We start from the raw sequence: 13,222 nt of genomic DNA on the forward strand, positions 1-13,222 counted from the left end.
TGAATTTTGAAGTGAAGGTAGGGGTACGGCGCAGGCACGCACGCGCACGTGATCGCGAGTCAATCAAGAATTGAATGTTGAAGCTGAGTCAAGAGCCTAATTTTGATAAAGCGCAGCAGCAGCAGTCAGAGTCAGCAGCAGTCAATCAAGAATGAAGCGAGTTTGAGTCACGAGTTCGTGACATCATTCACGATTATTCATCCACCCACACAGCCACCCAAACGCTCAGCTAGATTTTTGAGTTCAGTCGCGTGACGCGTGAGTCGGGTGATTGAGTGAGAGAAGTTCCCTCGCATCCACTCATCGAATCACAAGTCTGAGTGGTGAGTCTGATGAGTGCGACTTTGACTTATGACTGTGAATGTGATTGTGATCAAGAGCCATCCACGTTGAACACCATCATACCCTTCGCCTTCTGGTTCGTGACTCAGTGACCCTCATCCAAGCCTTCTCTTCGAGAGCGACCTCACGCCCGATCATCATTCCTCGGCGGTCGCATCAACTCACCCAGTCCCGCATACTCTCACCGCCTGGCCTGTCTACCGATCAGCAGCTGATCAGCGCAACATGACGCTGGACACAACCAAGAAGGATGCGGATGCGCCCTCCTTGGCTGAGGGTAGCGAAGCGGGCAGCAGCAGTGCCATTGCTGCCACAAACCCAAACGGTCCAAACGCCGTTCCACCATCCTACGAGGACTCGGTAGCGGCAGGTCAACGCGATTCTGCTTCTCCTCTTCACGCCGCTCACCCAGGCTACGGTGCTTCGCCTTATCAGCCATCACACACTGCCAGGATTGTGATACTGACGCCCAATCAAGTTCCACCTCCAACAGGAGCTATTCGAGTCGCGCACCTCGGTGGTGTGAGACCCACGCATCCGCACGCTGCCAATCCTGCCGCACAAAGCAGCGGCAGAAGGGCCAGACCCGTGACCCGCTTCTTGGCAGCCTTGTTCTGGGCCTGGATGCTCTATCTCACCCTTTGTCTCGTGGTCGCTGCCATCATAGAAGCTGCGGAGAGGAACAACAAGAGACATGGGAAACCGGGAAAGAGACCGGAAGGTGATCAGCCTGGATTTCCTCCGCTGCCACCGCCTGAGACGCAACCCCCGCACCGACACTTTGAGCAGACGCTACAGGCCGTCTACAAGCAGCTCAACCTCTAGGTGTGCGACGCAAGAACAACAAAGCGCATGCGCACGCACGCACGCACCCGTCTCGAAAGCGACTCGAGTGACCCTCTCATCCCCGGCTTTCATCACAGATCATAATCCTTCAATGCCCCAACTCTGGACCCAACCTTCAAATTGGCAGCTACGCATCGTATATACACAACTGCTTCTTCATGCGCGCTTTCGCGAGCTGGGCTCTTCGACCTCGATCTGGGCGTTTCTCATCGAACATGCCTTGCGCCTCATCCAACCTCCTTGTAGCCTCCAGCGCAAGACCTCTGCTGAGCCTTTCGTCTCCTTCACCCACTCACGGATCTGCCACTGCTTTGCTCATCACCAGGTGACTCTTGTTGACGTGGTCAGTCAATCACGCAGCAAGTAGAGGCGTGCGCGTCCCACATTTGGTGCTGCTCGCCTCTCCCTTAAGCCTCCCTCACCACGCACATGCGCACGCCCGAGCTGTCGTCTGTGTGGGCGCGCGCGCGCGGCCGCGGATGCTTTCGCCGCTGCAGGTCGGCGAAGGACGCATGGAAAAGGTTGCGCTAGTCACGGTAGCGGCAGCTCTTTTAGCTTCTTCCGCGCGTGCTCAGCAACGTCTCCTGCGCCATCAGCCTTGCCTGCAGAGCGGAACAGCTTCCGACGGATCAATCCACCTTGACGCTCGCTCCAGGCTTCGACTAGTTCACAAAATTGTATGGTCTGTTGTATGGGTCACTGACGCTCAGAGAAATCACAATCCGAGATTAACAGAAGATCAAACAGCACGATCTTTGCGCTACCTAGTAGTAGTACTACTATATGAGCGAGAGGAATGCCTCGAGGCTCGACTCGGCTTGCTTGTATGCGGCTGTTGCTTCATTGGTCCTGCATTCAAGACTAGCTGCAGCTTTTGGCGTCGGCGTCGTTCACACCAGCAAGCAGCATCTGACCTTCTCGGACAGATTGCCGAGCGAGCCGGTCCATCTAGCTGGACGCCATGCAGAAGCTGACTTGCCGGTGCAGCCCAGAACGTGCTCTTACTTTGTTGGCTTCGGGCTAACAGGATGAATTTTGAGCTCTGCTCGGATCTTGTTTGTACGTTTTAAGCAGACCTCTGCCATGAAAAGGCTCTGGCGACGCTAGCGTCGGAAGCTTGGCGCAAGGTTTCGACGCTAGCCTCAGCATCACACGTTCGTGGAGCCACAGACGGGAGTGAACGAGCGCTATTAAAGGGCCTCACTATGAGCCAACTGCCCCTCACTCATTCCCTTTCGCCTTCCACATTCCCAGCTTTCTCTCCGATCTCATCAGGTGTTGCTTTTACTTCTCTTTGGACCGTCTCTCAAGGCTGCTTACAGCCCGCAGGACCCTCCCGTTTATCGTCCAGCAATCCGCGGACGCTTTTCATCAAATCCCCCTTCTTTTAATTTCGTGTACGCCATCTTGTCTCTTTCGCACAATGCGTTTTGCTCACATCATCCTGGCCATCGCCGCCCCGCTTGCGATCCTCGCCGCACCCGTGCTAGAAAGAGATCCGACCCCGACAACCGCTTCCGTCTCTGAACTATCGTCTTTCATCGCGCCAGCCAAATTTGCTCGAGACTCGTACTGCCCATCCGTCAAAGCCGGCTCCAAGGTGGGCGACGACGGACAAGTGTTGTGGGCTACGGGAGACGGCAGAAAGACGCAAAGAGTCTACGTGGCTTATTCCAAATCGCAAGGAATCGTAGTCGCTCATCAAGGCACCAACACATCCAGCTTGTCCTCCTTGCTCAACGACGCCAACTTTATCAGGGACGATCTGGATAGCCGCTTGAGCTTCCTTGGCGCGGATGCGAGCGTCGTGGGGGGATTCCAAGACGCTTGGCTCGACACGGCGGATCAGGTGCTCTCGCAGGTCAAATCTGCCCTCTCCAAATACCCAGGCTCTCAAATCTCCATCTTTGGTCACAGTCTCGGCGCGTCCATCGGACTTTTGGACGCAGCTTTCATCAAGCACAATCTACCATCTTCCAACGTCAAGGTGATCCTCTTTGGTCTGCCCCGTAGCGGCAACGACGAATTCGCCAGCGCCATCGATAATCTCCTACCGGGACAAAAACACGTCACTCATTATAGAGATCCTATTCCTCACTTGCCAGGAGAGACGCTGGGCTACCAAGCGCCTTCCGGAGAAGTGTGGCTGAATGAGGCAGCTACAACGGCAGTGGATTGCCCTGGACAAGAGAACGACGCTTGCTCCAACTCGGTACACTTTTATCAGTACGATGAAGACGATCATGATGGCCCTTATTACGGCAACATCGTCATGAAGTGCGACTCGTAGATTGTGATAGCTAGGCTTAGTAGCTGCTTTCCCACCCTCCTTCACTTCGCTCATTGGTACCTTGACCTTCGAAGTCGATTGAGCGCATCGATCTTATACCCGCTCCTCTCTGCCTCAGAGTGACGCGCAAAACTATTCGTCGATACCTTCTTTGTATTGCATTGCCTGACTTCCGAATCGTATACCTCGAGCTCGATGCTCGCATACCTATCGACTCCTTGCGGGCGGCTCGCGTGTCGTCTTGACCTCAGCCGCATCGCTGCATACAACGACGTTTTGTTGGCTCATAGCATTGAAGCGAAAGCAGAATTCAACGAGACAGAGGCGCGAATCAAATGTCGTGAATGTGAGCGTCAGCCAAAGAAGGCGACTTCTTGACGAGATGGATGGATGGATGGATGGACGGACGACTTGGCTCTCCGCCGTCGTGGACCGTGAACGGCGCGAAGATGCTTCGAGCCAAGGCGGGTGCATGTATGCACAGCCCCCCTGAGGCGCGAGCTTTTTATTGATTAGGATTCGTGATTCTTGGCCTTGGCGGCGCGACGACTTGAAGGCGCGCCAGCCCCAGCATTGAGCGCGCGCAGCAATTAAGCAGCCAGTCGAGTCGTGAGTCCGCGTTCCTGGCTTGCAGTTGGACCGTGACAGTCAAGAGTCAGAGTTGTCAGCGCGATCACAGCGTGGCTGACGTCTCTTATGCCTCCCCCTCCTTTCCCTCTTGACCATCTCGAAAGCCCGCTTCGCCGAGCTCGGTAGTCTAGAATTCAGAGGTAAGACAGTCGCTCGCTCGCGCGCGTCCGATCTGACGAGGTCTTAGCGCTCAAGAGGAGCACAATGTCCGCCTCTGGGTCTCGACCCGCCGCTGTGCGGGAGGCCTCTCTGCAGACCCCATCGACGCCAACAACACCACAACGGGCAATGCCGCAAGGAATACCAGCCAGTGCTAGCTGGGCACAGAATAGGTATGCGGAGAACAACGACGCGGAGGGAGCGTTGCTGGCTCAGTCTTTGCCCCATGCAGCAGAGGCGACGACGAGCCAAAGGGGATTATGGGGAGCCGTAGGAGCTTCGATCAGGGCTGCATCTGCTGCGCGATCCAGCTCCACGAGAGCTGAAAGGGATGCGGATCAAGCCTGGATACACAGGGACGAATTCAGCGGGTGGTTGAGATCGGGAAGAGAGGGAGCGAAGGAGGATCATAGATCGTCAGGAGCGAGTGCTGGGCAGTGGGAAAGTTTGGCTAGGCTGTTCGAGGAGCCGAGCAGGACACCCGGTGGTAAGAGGAGCTCTGCTAGACATTCTACAGCTACGAGCGGAAATGCGAGACACGGGAGAGGCACAAGCTCTAGCGCCGGGTTGAATTTGGAACATGCACGCATCTCGGTCTTGTCGGACAGCACGGCCAGCTTGGGTCATGAGCCCGGCGACTCGTCCATCATCTCTCTCGGCAGTCCCACCACTTCGAGGGGCCGCACCGCAACGGCTCGTCAGACGCAAAGGGCCACTTCTCCCAGCCATACGGATCGGAGGCAGTGGACGCGCTTTTTGAGTCCTGGAAGAGGGCCTCACTCTTCGGCTCGCGGAACATCTGCGAGCGATGCAGAGTCCATCAGCGAAGAGCCAGATTCCTTCATCGATGCGGATCCGGAACATATTCCGCGAGGCGAAGATCCGCTTGCGTATAGCGAGGATAAGAGGTTATTGGATGATAGCGATGATGAAGGCGAGCCGAGCAGATCGGACCAGCAGCCGTTCCAAGCTGCTGTGCCTAGGACGGAAGTTTCGCCCAGGCGCAGCTGGCGAACGCTGTGGGAAGTGATGAACGGCTCACGTATCCGGCCTGTTCACAAGGACATCTTCAAGTGCGCCATTGCCTACTTTTTGGCTTCCCTCTTTACTTATGCGCCGCTGCTATCTCAGCTCATGGCGGATATCCTGCCAGATAGGGACGGCGTGGCCATACCCATCTCCAACCTCTTTCTGGTTGCTACAGTCAGCGTCTACTTCCATCCAGGAAGATCGATGGGCTCGATGATCGAAGCGGACATCTTTGCTGCCCTCGCTTTCGTCTACTCCATAGCCTTGGGTCTGGTATCGATGATCACCGCTGTAGCGCTTCATCAAGCCGGATTCGCAGCTTTCAGCAACATCCTGACCGTGGTGCTTTTTATCGGGTGCGGCATGGGACTGGTGGGCTACACGCGAGCCAAACTTGTTCGTCCGGCTTTTAGCTCAGCAGCAAGTTTGATAGGCGTCATTGTGTTCACGGTGTGAGTTGTCGATGCGGGCAGGGACATTCTCCTTGTTGCCGAGCTGACGCTTTCAGCTCGCCACACTTCTCGCAGCATTGCAAAAGAAGGCGGCACGCATTTTGGCCGCTTCGAGACGGACAAGGTGTATGATGTCTCTTTGGTGGTCGCAGTCGGTGCACTTGTCACCAATACCGTCTGCTTCTTGCTCTGGCCGCAGAGCGCATGCACGAACCTAGAGTAAGTGACTCAAACATTTTGCGACATCGACTTGGACCTCCCATCTGACCTGAATCGCTTCACGATTCATAGGTCCGACATTCAGCGGAACTTGCAGGGGTTCGCCACCCTGCTGCGCGTCCTGACCAAGACGTTCCTTTTGGACGATCCCGACGAGTTCCATATTCGAGCAGATCGCATCAAGAAAGCCAGCGACAATCTGCACGCTTCATTCACCAGCGTGAGCTACAATCTCGAGAGCGACCGACTTCGAGATGGCTGATCATCATCTTTTGCTTCCGTAGCTGAAAAAGAATCTGGGAGAAGCAAAGTTGGAGGCTCCATTCGATTGGCGCATGCGTGGTCAAATTAGCTCATACGTTAGCGTAGTGGAGTGCATGAACGGTCTGGCACTTCATCTCGGAGGTCTTCGTAGTTCATGTGGTCTTCAGCACGACATTATGGCAGCGCAAAGAGTAGAGAGGCAAGCTGCCGAGCAACACGGCATTCGAATGCCTGAACACGATCAGAACATGGCTGTAGCTGGCGCTGTCAGCGGACGTCCACTAAGCGCGCTGATTGACGACCAAGACGACTCCAACGACGAGCAAGCCGAGGCGGCGCATTTCCAAGAACGAGCAGTCGCTTTCAATGCCTTTCTCGAAGGAGTCGGCCCGCACATGCGTAGTCTGGTAGTGAGTAAGAATGCGCGAAGCTCACGGATGCCGGGATACACATGTCTCACACGGTGTGCTTTTCAGTTCACCTGTGCTCGAAGCTTGAACGATCTAAGGTCAGCATTTGGCACGCGACCTGCAGCAGCCAACTCCCCAAATGCCTCGCCTTCCCTCCCAGAGAGCGAAGGTGGCAGCTTTCGACCGCTTGCTGAAGACGTTGCACTCGGCCTAAAGCGCTTCCAGCACGAGCAAGACATTTCAACTAAGAGGTGAGTGGCGGGCGTGTCACCTGTTCTGAATGATCCTAGGCCTTGACTGATGCTCTCTCGCGATATCTCCCAGATTGTACACTGTCTACCCTCTCGCCAAAAAAGCCAGCGACAGCGAGGATGCCGGCATTGGACCTATGCTTGGTGCGAGTCCGGGCTTCCAGGCTGATGAAGAGGTCTTTGTCATCTTTTACTTTTTATTCCTGCTCGAGGAATTTGCTCGCGACCTGCAGCATCTAATCAGCGTCATGGACCACATACGGCAAGCAAGACAAGAATCACAGAGCGCCCTGACTCCTTGGGCGTGCCTGCGTCCATGGCGCTTCTTGACGCAACGACGACGCCAGCCAAGTCCATTTGCTCGCCGTCGAAGGACGAGAAATGTGTGGCAGCGCTTTGCACACCTATTGTCGCTGGACTCGACTCGTACTTTGCCGGACTGGCCCTCGCACAAGCGGCACCAGCTGCACACCGCACAGACACCCGCTGCTCGCACGCTCAAGCAACGCGCCGCGAGATGGGTTTGGGAGCTCGGCCAATGGCTCCGACAGCCTGATTCCAAATTTGGACTCAAAGCGGGCATTGGCTGCGCCTTGCTTGCTTCGCCTGCCTTCATCACCGCTACGCGGCCCGTGTTCCTCGAATTTCAAGGGCAATGGGCCATCGTCACGTTCATGGTCATTCTGCAACCAACCATGGGACAGTCTAACAACATGGTGGTTCATCAGACTGTAGGGACGATCGTGGGCGCAGGAGCCGCTTACTTTGCTCGGATGATCTTCAAGGACAATTGGATCGCCTTGGCGATGTTTGGATTTCTGTACAGTCTGCCGTGCTTCGACTACATAATCAGCAAGCCGGTGCGGGCACAATCCGGACGCTTCTCTATCGTCACCTACAACCTCGTCGCCCTCTACTCGTACACGCTACGCGGAGAAGGGATGGATGTTGAGCAGCTAGCCATCAGACGGGCCATTGCCGTGGTGATTGGTGTCGTGTCTGCTACAGCTATGAATTCACTGGTCTGGCCCTTCGAAGCTCGACGCGAGCTGGCCTATGGACTGTCAGAGTTGCTCTTCAACCTTTCTGCTTTGTATCAGCGACTTGTCCTGACGTACAGCTCAAGTCCGCCTCGCGACGAAGAACCGCACTCGGATCTGGTCGGAATACACGACGACCTGGAAGAAGCTGCACCGCTGCTCGAGAGCGCACTGCACGGCGATGACATTATGCAAGCGATGGAGCTCCAATTGCAAGTTCAACTGATCAGCTTGGAAGGGTTGCTTGCTCAGACGAAGCACGAGTTCCGACTCAAAGGACCATTCCCCGTAAGCACGTACAAAAAGTATTTGGGCTGCTGTCAAAACATCTTGGACAAGCTGCATGCCATGAGAGGCGTCACTGGGCGACGAGATTGGCACACCCGAGTTCGGAGCGATTTCGTGGTGCCGGTAGATGCCACTGGTGTGCGTAGGGAAATGGTCGGGAACGTGCTGCTCTTCTTTTACCTCCTTGGAAGTGCTTTTCACCTCAAGACGCCGATGCCGCCTTACCTGCCACCTGCCGAAAGGTCTCGATTGGCTTTGCTGGAGACCATTCGAGAGTTGCCAGCCGTAAAGAGGAGGGCGGTCAGAGGTAGCAGCGCTTACCTGCTCTACTTTAGCTACGCGCTCTCTATGAAGGACCTCATTTGGCAGCTGGAAGAGATTGGTAGATTGACACAGGACGCTTTTGGTGTGCTTGGCGGATCAGTTGAAGCTTTTGAAGCTCAATTTCAGAGGGGCGAGCATTCGCTCAGCGCTACGCCTAGGATGACACCTCGAGCTTCGTATGTACCCCACCCTTGATATCGGAGTGCAATTGTATTCTAAGGGCACGGCGAATCGCGCTCGTCGTCAGAACGCTGAGCTCATCGACGTCTCGACGCGCACGTCTGTAGACCGAGCGTGCGGCGGGACGAGGCAGGTGAGCGAAGCAACCGCGCGCTGAGGATGGCAAAGCGAAACCGCACGCGGCCGCGTGTGCTCACGCTTCAGGCCACGTGCGCATCGATTCTCCCTGCTAGACGTTTCCACTCGCGCCGCCTAGCCGCTTTGCTGATCGGCTCGGCCCAAGCGGGGCCCAGTCAGACGCGTTTTGAAGGTCAGCCACGCAGGTACCTAACGGGGTCGTTGCATGCAAGTGCTGGATTGTTCCCTTTGCCACCTTCACCCCATCCCGCTCAGAACTAGCACTCAGTGACCTCGCACATCTCTCAACACCCCAAGACAAAGCTGTCCACGCTACTACTTTCGAATCCACCAGCTCCTTACTCGCTCAGCATGCCTCGCTCTTCTCGTTCTGGCGGAGGTCGCTCGGCTCCTGCCGGTAGCCGCGGTGCGCACACCATGGCTGCTCCTCAGCACGCACCAGCTCAACAGATGCACGCTCCCGCCGCTCAGCAGCAAAGAGCACCAGGTCTGTTTGGCCAGGTGCGTTGCTTTTTGTGTCAAATTTTCCTACTGCCAACACGGATCGCTCGCGAGACTGACCTTTGCTGTTGTGCGCTCACGAATCTCAGATGGCTTCGACCGCAGCAGGTGTAGCGGTCGGCTCGGTGAGTTATGAGCCATCGATCTGCGCTCAGTGACCTCACGTATTTTACTCATAGCTGCGCTCCTCCTTCTTCGCCTTTTGCAATTATCAGACTGTGGGCCACGGCATCTCCAACATGCTCTTTGGAGGTGGAGGTCAAGCGGCTGCCCCGGCCCCCGATCAATATGCCCAACAAGCACAGCAGCAGCAGCAACCTTGGGCTCAGAGTCAAGACCCCAGGACTGCTGGAAATTGCGAGCTGCAGAGCAAGGGTCAGTAGACGGCAAAGAGGATGGCGCTGAGTGGTGGGGTTGGATCGCAGGGGTTCTCAGCTCGAACTCGTTGCGATGCGGCGCGGCGCGGCGCGGTTTGCGGGGGCCTACGCTGACCATTCGGGTGTGGATGCGAGCATTTCGCTGACTCGACGTTATTCACACATTCGCCTCCGCAGACTTTCTTCGATGCCTCGAATCCACCGGCAACGACATGCAGTCTTGCTCTTACTGTGAGTCGATGCATCTCTTGCGCGTTGACATGTCCAGGAGCCCGTCAAGCTGAATTTTTACACCTGCGTCCATGTCGCCATTCCGCCACAGATTTGGATCAACTGAAGGCTTGCCAGGCTGCCGCTCGACCTTACTAGGCCAGCAAAGCTGCAGTGTTTCATCTACAGACGAAGGGCTGCTGCTATGCGAGAGGGGCCCGCCCCTTGCGCAACACTACCTTGCCCGACTGAAACTCGTTCAAGTCACTGTTACTCAATTTAACATCAGCACTCACCACTTCAATATGACACTGAACCAGCGAAGTCGTCATCTGCGTCTGAAGAAGGTCCTGCATTACGCATCACCCCGCCATGCGGCCACCGCCGCAGGAAGTGGCTCGCTCGCGTCACACCTTGGGGTGGCTGGCTCCTGAATCGTTGGGAAATAGTTGTGCTTGGATTGCAGCGAGCATTTCAGTGGTACATTTGGTACATTTTGGCAGGATGAGGATAGTCGGCAGAGATGGCTGAGCAGAAAAAAGCCAAGACTTCGGATCAGGTATCGACTTTGACGAAGTCGTTACGCAGGGTGCAAATGGCAGTGCCCAAGAGTCGCATTCCGATCGTCCGCGAGCAGCAACAGAGCTACTTAGAGGGTACATCGCTCCGCTCGATCTGCCTCGCCGCTTTCTGACCTGCTTCGCCAGCCCTTGTCACTGCTTTGCCGCTGACGATACCATTCTCTCTGGGTTTGGGCTTGAGGTAGCTGCGCATGAAGAAGTGGGCGAAGAGCATGAGCAGGGGCTGTGAGGGGTAAAGGTGTGGGACAGCGAGAAGGCCCGTCAGCCAAAGTAGAACCTCAAAAAGGGCGAGGCAGAGGAGGCAATTATGCTGCACGGGGATCCGTAGCTTGCTTGCGCGAGCACTCACGGTCATGTACATCGTGTTGACGTGCAGTGCCATCTCGGCACCCTTGCTTTGCAGACAGCTCTCGGAGCTTCTTGTGAGGGCCCTCTGGGCGGCGTAATGACCGAGCAGCATCGCCTTCTCAGCAGAGGTGGACAAGCTGCCCGGATCGCTCCTGACCAGACCGGAGAAAAATTGCGAAGGAGCTGGATGCCTTGCTGCGAAGATGCTTGCTGGCAGCAGAGTAGAGACTTGAGATCTCGTCAAGGCTGTGAGCACTCGGGCGGGCTGGACGCGGACGAGCAGGTAGACGTTTGTCAAGAGCGTTCCTGAGCAGATGCAGTACAGTCAAGGGTCAGCTTGGCAGCTCCATCGAACGTCTATGCTTGGTCTGATCTCACCGCTGGCAATCTGCAGAATCTGCATGGTGGTGAGATTCCTCTTGAGGGCGCGAGGAAAAGGCCACCTCATGGCGCTGCAAAAGTAGTAAGAGTACATAAAGGTGTGCACAAAGGAGTTGAAGACGCAAAACACTGCGAGAGGTTAAGAAAGTGGTAGCTTGGTGGTCAGCCATGCGTGCGACCTTGAGGACAGTCTGGGAGCTGGAGCAAGCTTGTGATACTCACCCCAGACCGGCTGGCTTTGGTAGCGGACAGCAATCCACATGCAAATGAGCGCTCCCGCATGATGATAGCTCTGCAAATGTCCGATCTGTTTTCCCTTGAGATACAAGATAAGCGAGTCTGCGGATGCGTGGCTGCATGGTCAGCTCGTGCTCCTCAATGTCGTCCTTGCCCTCAAGTTCTCCTTCAGCAAGACTTACCTATCACTTCGTAGTACTTTGATAGGTAGAAAATGTACGCCCAGCGGCCAAGGTAGGGATCATTGGTTGGCATGGAGCAGAGAGCCAATGTCAAGCCTGGGAGGTAGATTGACGTCCTCAGCGTCAGCTTTGGCCTTTCTCACGCATGTATGCTGCACGACCTCCGCACAGCAGCACATCGAGGCTTTTGCTCAAGCAACCTGCTGGTCCCCACCTAGTTGCCATGTCTGCCTCTTGCGCGCACGACGGACCCAAGGCCCGCTAAGTCTCTCTTCCCTCGTCCGTCCAATGCGAAGCTCACCTTCGCTTCCAGCTGCCCTCCAACCCTGGAAGAAGAGGTCCAAGACGGGAGGTGCCATGAGGAAAAACGTAGCGGCCGAGTAGATTGCGAGCAGAGCATTATGAGCCAAGATGATCCATCTAAGTAATTTTGCTCTCAAATGTCCTCCCCCTCCTCCTCCTCCGTTCTTTGCAGCTGCAGTGGGTTTTGTCCAGTCGGTAGGCGGGGCCGAGTGCAGATGGTTGGCGGTGTGAGAGGTGAGGTAGTAGGCCAGGCTGAAGAGCAAGACGGGAATGGGGGAGAGGGAGAAAGAGTAGAAGGCGGGGGTAAAGATTCGAGAGAGGAGCGCATGACCTTCGAAGGGATATGCGGGGTATGGCAGATCCCGCATCTGCTCTCGAAAGGTGGAGCCAGGTGCATCGAAAGGATAGTCGAGGCTTGCGTGGGACGTCATGATGAGTGCGGGAATTGGAATGCTGGGAATGATGTTGACAGCAGCTTGCGACGAAGATGCGTAGGTGTCAAGAGCGAAGAGGCGAGACTTGCGTGCAGGGAGACCAATGTAAGGGGCTTAATGAGACGAGATCCGAACTTGCGCTTCCACGTTATGAATGCGAGGAGAGAAGTGGAAATGTTTCGAGTGAGAATTTCGAGCGAGTCTCACACGAGTTGTGAGTACACGAAGATGTAGTCTGAGTCGCAAACCTTGCAAATGGAATGCCAATGCGCGGGCCTATGAAGTGGCCTGATTTCCCTTCTGCTTGATCGATGCTGCATGCCCTGCGCTCCTAGCGTGGCTTCCATGAATTTATCTATACCTGTAGGTACCTGTACACTCACACTATCTGCGGCTGTTCGGGAGCTTTGCGGCCCGATCTGAGGTCCCTGCGCGCTAAACGGCGGATCGCACGTACAGTACGTCGCAGATCACTCACGACACAAGACTGTTGTGTGATTGATGCGTGACGCTGGTTGGCAAAGTAGACTGACTAGAATAGACCCTGGCAGAAGATCAGCAAGCAGCTGCTGCCGTGTCGTGAGTGAGGTCTGCTGCTGCTGCTGCTGCTGAGCATGCAGCAGAAAGGAAGGAGTAGGAGTCCAGAGGGCAAGTTTTGCGGATGAATTTGGGCAAGTTTTGCGGATGAATTTGGGCAAGCTGCGCTAGGCTGCGAGCTGAGGTCAGGCTCGCAGCTTGGTACACTCACACTCGCGCGCGTAGCTAGCTCCATGCACTCATCAGACTCGCGATCCGCAACGTGTTGT

The 13,222-nt window shown here is 55.7% G+C and overlaps 6 protein-coding genes across 6 annotated transcripts; 5 read left to right on the forward strand and 1 right to left on the reverse strand.

The window, feature by feature from the left end:
• The first annotated feature begins 212 nt into the window (after positions 1–212).
• IE81DRAFT_52188 (hypothetical protein) lies at positions 213–1,417 on the forward strand. The gene is made up of 3 exons (XM_025517416.1): positions 213–258; positions 316–323; positions 432–1,417. The coding sequence occupies exon 3, from the start codon at positions 568–570 to the stop codon at positions 1,165–1,167; it is 600 nt and encodes a 199-aa protein (XP_025371072.1). The 5' UTR covers positions 213–258; positions 316–323; positions 432–567; the 3' UTR covers positions 1,168–1,417.
• On the forward strand, positions 1,418–2,200 carry IE81DRAFT_52179 (hypothetical protein). The gene has a single exon (XM_025517415.1). It carries the CDS (start codon positions 1,668–1,670, stop codon positions 2,160–2,162), a length of 495 nt encoding a protein of 164 aa, XP_025371073.1. The 5' UTR covers positions 1,418–1,667; the 3' UTR covers positions 2,163–2,200.
• Positions 2,201–2,272: 72 nt separating this feature from the next.
• Positions 2,273–3,674, forward strand: IE81DRAFT_321823 (alpha/beta-hydrolase). Its single transcript, XM_025513456.1, has one exon. It carries the CDS (start codon positions 2,612–2,614, stop codon positions 3,476–3,478), a length of 867 nt encoding a protein of 288 aa, XP_025371074.1. The 5' UTR covers positions 2,273–2,611; the 3' UTR covers positions 3,479–3,674.
• A 455-nt stretch (positions 3,675–4,129) lies between these two features.
• On the forward strand, positions 4,130–8,791 carry IE81DRAFT_365332 (hypothetical protein). Its single transcript, XM_025516923.1, has 6 exons — positions 4,130–5,748; positions 5,824–5,967; positions 6,040–6,187; positions 6,252–6,641; positions 6,708–6,892; positions 6,966–8,791. The coding sequence occupies exons 1-6, from the start codon at positions 4,313–4,315 to the stop codon at positions 8,737–8,739; spliced, it is 4,077 nt and encodes a 1,358-aa protein (XP_025371075.1). The 5' UTR covers positions 4,130–4,312; the 3' UTR covers positions 8,740–8,791.
• Positions 8,792–9,044: 253 nt separating this feature from the next.
• IE81DRAFT_365333 (hypothetical protein) lies at positions 9,045–10,147 on the forward strand. Its single transcript, XM_025516924.1, has 5 exons — positions 9,045–9,363; positions 9,453–9,488; positions 9,579–9,738; positions 9,918–9,971; positions 10,063–10,147. The coding sequence occupies exons 1-5, from the start codon at positions 9,214–9,216 to the stop codon at positions 10,107–10,109; spliced, it is 447 nt and encodes a 148-aa protein (XP_025371076.1). The 5' UTR covers positions 9,045–9,213; the 3' UTR covers positions 10,110–10,147.
• A 267-nt stretch (positions 10,148–10,414) lies between these two features.
• Positions 10,415–12,680, reverse strand: IE81DRAFT_52273 (hypothetical protein). The gene is made up of 5 exons (XM_025517417.1): positions 11,981–12,680; positions 11,680–11,775; positions 11,483–11,599; positions 11,258–11,389; positions 10,415–11,185 (listed from the first exon to the last, which is right to left on the reverse strand). Exons 1-5 carry the CDS (start codon positions 12,411–12,413, stop codon positions 10,596–10,598), a joined length of 1,368 nt encoding a protein of 455 aa, XP_025371077.1. The 5' UTR covers positions 12,414–12,680; the 3' UTR covers positions 10,415–10,595.
• Positions 12,681–13,222: the final 542 nt, after the last annotated feature.

Source organism: Ceraceosorus guamensis, assembly GCF_003144195.1.
Source record: "Ceraceosorus guamensis strain MCA 4658 unplaced genomic scaffold IE81scaffold_15, whole genome shotgun sequence".
Taxonomy (NCBI): domain Eukaryota; kingdom Fungi; phylum Basidiomycota; class Exobasidiomycetes; order Ceraceosorales; family Ceraceosoraceae; genus Ceraceosorus; species Ceraceosorus guamensis.

What these genes read in the sequence shown, in the direction of transcription:
- IE81DRAFT_52188 (XM_025517416.1), top strand. Translation starts at nt 568, where the DNA reads ATGACGCTGGACACAACCAAGAAGGATGCGGATGCGCCCTCCTTGGCT.
- IE81DRAFT_52179 (XM_025517415.1), top strand. Translation starts at nt 1,668, where the DNA reads ATGCTTTCGCCGCTGCAGGTCGGCGAAGGACGCATGGAAAAGGTTGCG.
- IE81DRAFT_321823 (XM_025513456.1), top strand. Translation starts at nt 2,612, where the DNA reads ATGCGTTTTGCTCACATCATCCTGGCCATCGCCGCCCCGCTTGCGATC.
- IE81DRAFT_365332 (XM_025516923.1), top strand. Translation starts at nt 4,313, where the DNA reads ATGTCCGCCTCTGGGTCTCGACCCGCCGCTGTGCGGGAGGCCTCTCTG. An exon ending in GGCGTCATTGTGTTCACGGT is followed by an intron (nt 5,749 to 5,823) that starts GTGAGTTGTCGA and finishes CACTTCTCGCAG; the next exon opens with CATTGCAAAAGAAGGCGGCA. An exon ending in CGCACATGCGTAGTCTGGTA is followed by an intron (nt 6,642 to 6,707) that starts GTGAGTAAGAAT and finishes TGTGCTTTTCAG; the next exon opens with TTCACCTGTGCTCGAAGCTT.
- IE81DRAFT_365333 (XM_025516924.1), top strand. Translation starts at nt 9,214, where the DNA reads ATGCCTCGCTCTTCTCGTTCTGGCGGAGGTCGCTCGGCTCCTGCCGGT. An exon ending in CACCAGGTCTGTTTGGCCAG is followed by an intron (nt 9,364 to 9,452) that starts GTGCGTTGCTTT and finishes CACGAATCTCAG; the next exon opens with ATGGCTTCGACCGCAGCAGG. An exon ending in CATGCAGTCTTGCTCTTACT is followed by an intron (nt 9,972 to 10,062) that starts GTGAGTCGATGC and finishes ATTCCGCCACAG; the next exon opens with ATTTGGATCAACTGAAGGCT.
- IE81DRAFT_52273 (XM_025517417.1), bottom strand. Translation starts at nt 12,413, where the DNA reads ATGACGTCCCACGCAAGCCTCGACTATCCTTTCGATGCACCTGGCTCC. An exon ending in AAAGTACTACGAAGTGATAG is followed by an intron (nt 11,600 to 11,679) that starts GTAAGTCTTGCT and finishes ACGCATCCGCAG; the next exon opens with ACTCGCTTATCTTGTATCTC. An exon ending in CCAAAGCCAGCCGGTCTGGG is followed by an intron (nt 11,390 to 11,482) that starts GTGAGTATCACA and finishes AACCTCTCGCAG; the next exon opens with TGTTTTGCGTCTTCAACTCC.